The sequence below is a fragment of the Acanthisitta chloris genome, unplaced genomic scaffold, assembly GCF_000695815.1.
Source record: "Acanthisitta chloris isolate BGI_N310 unplaced genomic scaffold, ASM69581v1 scaffold1691, whole genome shotgun sequence".
Taxonomy (NCBI): Eukaryota; Metazoa; Chordata; class Aves; order Passeriformes; family Acanthisittidae; genus Acanthisitta; species Acanthisitta chloris.
In genome coordinates this window covers 19,126-25,739 of record NW_008656302.1, presented here as the reverse complement: position 1 = coordinate 25,739, position 6,614 = coordinate 19,126, and the positions used below count along the sequence as shown (strand labels likewise).

General features: G+C 53.6%; 1 protein-coding gene across 1 annotated transcript in view; it reads right to left on the bottom strand.

Moving 5' to 3' along the window:
• LOC103811288 (fibrillin-2-like) overlaps positions 1–6,614 on the bottom strand; it is a gene marked incomplete at both ends in the record, with an annotated part of 34,558 nt that overhangs the window by 14,898 nt on the left and 13,046 nt on the right. The window contains 8 exon segments of the mRNA XM_009084251.1: positions 77–202; positions 535–585; positions 969–1,106; positions 2,353–2,472; positions 3,473–3,598; positions 3,896–4,021; positions 5,397–5,450; positions 6,252–6,527. Coding sequence (XP_009082499.1) covers positions 77–202; positions 535–585; positions 969–1,106; positions 2,353–2,472; positions 3,473–3,598; positions 3,896–4,021; positions 5,397–5,450; positions 6,252–6,527 — 1,017 coding nt within the window.

Genomic DNA, 6,614 nt, shown 5'->3' with positions numbered 1-6,614 from the left:
CCTGCTGCAGGAGGTGGGGATGGGGTGGCTGGACCCCTGTAGAGGGCAGGATCTGAGGGAGAGGAGATGTCCTTACCCACACATGTCCTGGCAGTGCCATCCAGGGTCAGTCCCTCCGGACACTCGCAGCGGAAGGAGCCAGCTGAGTTCACACAGCGCCCGTTGGGGCAGACCCCAGGGAACACCTCACACTCATTCACATCTGTGGGCACAAAAGGAGAGGAAAAGGTGGGAGAGTAGCAAAGGGATGAGTCCAACATGACCCTGAGGTGCTCCTGGAAGGAGCTGAGAGCTTCCCACCAGACTCAAAGTGATAACTTGTCCCAATGAGGACCACATGGACCCTGCACAGCCACAGCCACTTTGCCAGGAGGCTGCACACCAAGCCTGAGCAGAGACAGACAGGGTGGTCCCATGCAGAGTCCAACACAAGGCCAGAAAGATCCTCCCCGAGATTCAGAGATGCAGGATAGGAACAACTAAACAATGACCATGTTCCCAGGAAAAAGTCTCCTGTGACCTGCAGCACTTTACCTTCACAGGTGACTCCCTTCATCCTGGCATATCCCCGGGGACAGGCAGTGTCTGCAAGAAAACAGGGAATGTCAGCAAGGAAATGGGTTGTCTCCTGCCTTCCTGGTCTCAGAGCTTCATGGAATATCCTGGAGTTGAAAGGATCATCAAAGTCCAACTCCTGCCCTGCACAGACACCCCAACAAAACACCATGTACTTGAGAGTGTTGTCCAAATGCTCCTTGAGCTCTATCAGGATTGGGGCTGTGACCTTGGGGAGCTGTTCAGTGCCCAAACACCTCTGGGGGAAGAACCTTGTCCTGATATCCAACCTGACCCTGTTCCAGTGCCCAAACACCTCTAGAGGAAGAACCTCATCCTGATATCCACCCCAACCCCCCTCTGGCACAGCTCCATGCCATTCCCTGGGGAATGTGTGCCAGGCAGAGCCTCACCGATCTCGCAGCGCTCGCAGGGGCTGCCCCAGGCTGCTCCCAGGGTGGCACAGCACTCAGATTTCAGCGTGGCCCCGTTGATGTTCACCTCACAACGTCCATCCTGGATGTTCAGCCAGCAGGTTCCTTTCATGCTGTCTGCAGGGTCAAAGACAAGGTGTGAGTGAGGAGCTGCTCCATGCTGGAGGTTCCCAGGAGCATGGAAGCAGTTGGGAGGAACCAGGTCTGACTGCAAGGTGACTATTGCTCTCTGGTGTCACTACCTTTTAGGCTGTGGGGTGACATGTGTTCCAACAAGGACACAAACCCTGTCCTGCCCTTTTCCCACTCCCAGCCTCCTCCTCTTCTGGGTGGAAATACTCCTTTATCATCCTGTGATGCTTTGCAAGGCCATGACCATCTAGGAGTGGGAAGTGAGAACCTTCCCATCACCTTGATGAGCAGGGATCTACTTTCATCTTGAGGATGACCATCTAGGAGTGGGAAGTGAGAACTTTCCCATCACCTTGATAAGCAGGGATCTACTTTCATCTTGAGGTGCCTTAATATCAGCACACAACAATCCCATCTACTGAGTGAGAAGCCACCAGGAAGGATCCCTTGGGATCCTTTGGGATCCCTGGATTCTCCTGGGCCCTGATGACCATCTAGGAGTGGGAAGTGAGAACTTTCCCATCACCTTGATAAGCAGGGATCTACTTTCATCTTGAGGTGCCTTAATATCAGCACACAACAATCCCATCTACTGAGTGAGAAGCCACCAGGAAGGATCCCTTGGGATCCTTTGGGATCCCTGGATTCTCCTGGGCCCTGATGTCTGTGCTTTTGGGATCCCTGGATTCTCCTGGGCCCCCACGTCTGTGCTTTGCCTTGATGCAGCACAGGTGGAGATTTCTGTGAGGCTGCACCTTTTCAGGCTCCCTGGATGAATGAGAGACTAATTGTTACCAAAATCCAAGGGAACAGGTGAGAAGGAGGGATGCCAAAGGATCATAGAATCTCACAATGGTTTGGGTTGGAAGGACCTTAAGGATCATCTCATTCCATCTGCCAAGGGCAGGGACAATTTCCACCAGCCCAGAGTGGTCCAAGCTCTGTCTAACCTGGCTTGGAACACTCCCAGGGATGGAGCAGCTACAGCTGCTCTAGGAAATCCATTCCAGTGCCGCAGCGCCTCCCAGGGAGGAACTCCTTCCCAATATCCCATCTAACCCTTCCCTCCTTCACCTTAAGGCCATTCCCCCTTGTCCTATCACATGCCCCTGTGAAAATCCCTCTCCAAACCCCCATCCCTGAGCCAGGAACACACTTGAGATGACCAGCAAAGGGTGGTAATGGTCAATGCTGGTATCAGACAGTGTCCAGAAGGAGGTGCCACCCTTACCCACACAGATGGTGCCACTGGGGTCCAGTTTGCTGCCCGGGGAGCACTCGCAAGCGAAGGAACCAGCGTTGTTCCTGCAGACACCGTTCACACAGGGGTTGGAGGTGCACTCGTTGATGTCTGTGGGAAGGAAGGCACAGTCACTGTGGGCACTGACATGGCACACAGCTTTTGGGGCCAGAAGTTGAGGGAGCTGAGAGCAAAGAACAGGAAGAATGGAGGTTTCAAGTTATTGAGAGGATCACCAGGGCATGGAGAGCTGTGGGGACAAGCCAAGGATGGAGCAGCTCAAGGGAGATGGGGCTGAGAGTAGATATCGTGCCATGAGTGACACTGTGATGTGAGTCAGTGTCTTCAGGACTGAGGAAATGGGTGGATTGAGAGTGGTTGAGGTAACCAGAGGGGAATGGTGGGTTGGTTAGCCCAGGGTTGCTCCTGGTTGAGGTGGGAGCAGTCAGAGTGCTGGATGTGGCCTTCAGCTCCCTGTCTCAACCACATGTGAGGCATTGGCCATTTCCTCCTTTCCTTCCAGAAAATCAGTTTTTTTCACTAAACATTCATGTGCAAAATGCCAGTTCTCAAATATTTGAGGACTTTGTGGACAGGAAACAATTTTTCCCACTCCGAAATATTAACCTTGCAATCAAATTCCCCAAAAGTTGCAATTTTGGTCAGGCTTGAGCTGAAATTTTGGGGACCTAGAGGAAATTGTTGTGGTTTTCAAGCACTGAAAAGCCCAGATGTTCTGGGTTTGGATGTCCACTGTTTTGAAGGAAGTGTGAAGTTTCTCCCAGAGGAAAAAAACATCAAAACCACAAACCCAAACCTGGAGCTGCTCCAGGTCAAACCACTGTGGGTGGAAGGGAACCAAAGACACATTAGACCTTGAGCTGCCTTTGAGGCAGGACCTTCTGTGGAGCTTTCCAGGCAGATCCACACTCACACCCAACTCAGTGTCTCTGCAAATATCCTGAGGTGCACTCAAACCTCATGTCTAGATGAGCATTAAAGCTGTTCACCAGGACCTGCCCCAACACTGAGCCCTGGAGAACATCACGAGTGACTGTCCCCAACTGGATTTAGCTCCAAGATGTTCCTGTTGCCTCCAGAGTGGCCTTACCTTCACAGGTGTCTGTCTCAGTCCTGAAGACAAAGCCCTTGGGGCAGGTGCAGGTGTAGCTGCCAGGGGTGTTGCGGCACAGGCCGGTGTCACACAGCAGCCGATTGACAGTGCACTCATCCACATCTGTCAGGAGACACAGGAGGTTTCTGAGCTCCACCACCACCCCAACAGAGCCCTGACAGCCTCAGAGGTGGAGAAATGCAGCTCCACCCTCACACCAACACAACCTGCAAGGTTAAATCATGTACATGCTGTGTTTGCATGGCACATTGTGCTTCTCCACGTGGACAGTGCTTGAGGGCATCATCACCTCAGGCTCCTGGAGGTCTGCACTTGGCTCCTGAGCCCATGCCACCCTCTCCCCACCAGCAGTGAGCTCCTGAGCCTCTGTCATGCTGAGCTTGGGCTGCCTGGACTCACCCACACAGTTCTTGCCCGTGGGATCAGACTCGTAGCCCAAGTTGCAGATGCAGCGATAGCTCCCACGCAGGTTCTCACACATGCCATTGGGGCAGATGTCTGGGTTCAGGGCACACTCATTGATGTCTGCAGAGAGCAAAATGTCAACTTAGATGGACCACAGCAAATGGAAGGACAGAAACCTTCCACCTCCTTGTTCTGCACTGTTTCCCTCTGCAGGAATCATAGGATCAGGGAATGGTTTGGGCTGGAAGGACATTAAAGCTCATTTCATTCCACCTCCTGCCCTGGGCAGGGACACCTCCCACCAGAGCAGGTTGCTCAAGGCTTGATCCAACCTGGAATGAACATTGCCAGGGTTGGGGCAGCCACAGCCTCCCTGGGCAACCTGTGCCAGTGTCTTCCTCTGCAGCAGCATCACCTCACTGCGGTTCTGGAGCACAGCTCTGATGCTCAGGCACAGAGCTTTCCCCCTGGCAAGACCCAGGGCAGGTTTGTGTTTGCACAGCAGTGTCCTCACGGTGCCAGATGGCCACAGGCCCAGGCCAGGGCTTCCCAGACACTGCTGGCCTTTGTCTGCATGCAGTTGGAGTTCAGTTCCATGCAGGGAAATGCAGCCCTGGAGAGCACTGAGTGTGTGTAGTCCTGGCTGAGGGCACTGACCAGAGCATGTCTGACGTTAGTTCCTTGCTAGAAAGAGTCTTATCATTACCCTGAGACTGACTCCAGCCAAGACACACTGCCCTGGAAGGAAGCCCAAGAAGTCACCAGGGTTTTGCCTCTGGCTCATTCCCATTTGGAATGTTTTGCAAGGCTGGAGCTATCTGGCTACTCTGAGCTCTCCCTGCTGATCCAAGCACTGCCCAGGGCTGGCAGAGTGACCTCTTGCACCACTTGCCTAATGCAAAGCAGCCCCCTGGCAACACCCACACACACACTTATCACCTCCCTCTCCCTGGGAGACTCCAAACCCTCCTCTCCCACCACCAAGGAGGAGCTGGAGGGCAGAGGAGGGAAATAAGCAGGAGGATGCAACTGGTCACGCTCTTCATTCCCATCCCAGCGGGCAGGAAAGCCAAACTCTGTGTGTGCAACTTCCCACAGGGTGCCAGGAATCAGCCACTCCATTCAACCCTCACTCCTCAGGGGATTCTTGCTCAACACCAACTCGTGGTGCTTTGGGGAGGTGGAAAAAAACACAGCATCTCTCTCCCTCCCCATGCTCAAGCTCATATCCCACCCACAGACACTGCCTGGCATGGAGTGAGGTTCTTGCAGGCACTTCCACCCACCCAAGCTCTGCAAAGCCTCTGTGCTTACTCACACCCAGCTCTAACACACCCAGCCAGGCTGTGCTGCCTCTCCAGCACACCCAGCAGTGCCAAGTCTGTCCTGGCACACCCTCCCACAGCCACTCAGATGCATCCACACTCCAGGAAGAGCAGCTGAAAGGGTGATGTGAGATGTGTCTGTCAAATCTTGGTCCATGGGCTGCACATACCTCTGCCATCAGCTGTTATTCCAATGCCACTGCTGCAGAGAGCCTGGAATTCAGCTGTGGAGAGAGCACAACAGAGCTGTTAGCTCTTCTGGGCACTTCACACAGGGATATTCAGGGGTTAAGGTTGGATTTGGTGTTTGTTTGTTACAACTGCAGCTCCAGGCTTCCCAGCAGGAGCTGCTTGTGCTTAGACAATGTGTATTTCAGAGCTGGTACAGCTCCAGCCCAACATCTCTGCAATGAGATCAGCACCACAGGCAGATTAGATGGTTAAGAAAAATGTTTTCCCTGTGAGGGTGTTCAGGCACTGGAATATTGCCCAGGGAGGTGGTGGAGTCACCATTCCTGGAGGTGTTTAAGAGGTGTCTGGATCTGGTGCTGGAGGATATGGTTTAGGGGTTAGAGCAGTGACAGGTTAAGGGTTGGACTTGATGATCTCAGAAGTCTCCTCCAACCCTGATGAGTCTATGAGTCTGTGGTTTAGGGGTCACAGCAATGACAGGCTAAGGGTTGGACTTGATGATCTTAGAGGTCTCCTCCAACCTTGACAAGTCTATGATTCCATAGTTAAAGGGTCACAGTAGTGACAGGTTAATGTTTGGACTTGATGAGCTTAGAAGTCTCTTCCGACCTCGATGATTCTATGGTTTAGGGTTTAGTGGTTACAGCAGTGACAGGTTAATGGTTGCACTTGATCTAGGAGCATCCAACCTCAATTCAGCAGCCTGACAACCCTTCCCCCCTACTATACCCCTTCCCTATCCCTACCAAACTGCCCAAACCACCTTAAGAACCTTTCCCAACTCCTCTGAGCACCTTCCCACCCTTTGGCGCAGGGACGGACGAGGCTCTCACCGGAATTTTTAGCTGGGCAGGGTTGGCAGGGCTCTCCAAAGCCATGGTCTGGGTTGGCACAGCAGCACTCTGACTTGGTGACTGCTCCAGGGAAGGGACGAGCACAGGAGCCTTTCTTGATGGCCCCGTAGCAGGTGCTGCGCATGTGAGTGTCGACGCAGACGCGTCCGTCCACGCCGATCGCCAGGCCCCCCAGGCACTCGCAGCGGAACGAGCCCTCCGTGTTGATGCACCAGCCATTCATGCAGATCCCAGGGGTCTCACACTCGTCTATGTCTGCAACAGGCAACACCAAAGGGCATCAGGGCACAGGGAGAGGGAGCAAGGAACAGGGAGAGGGAGCAGGGCACAGGGAGGGGAGCA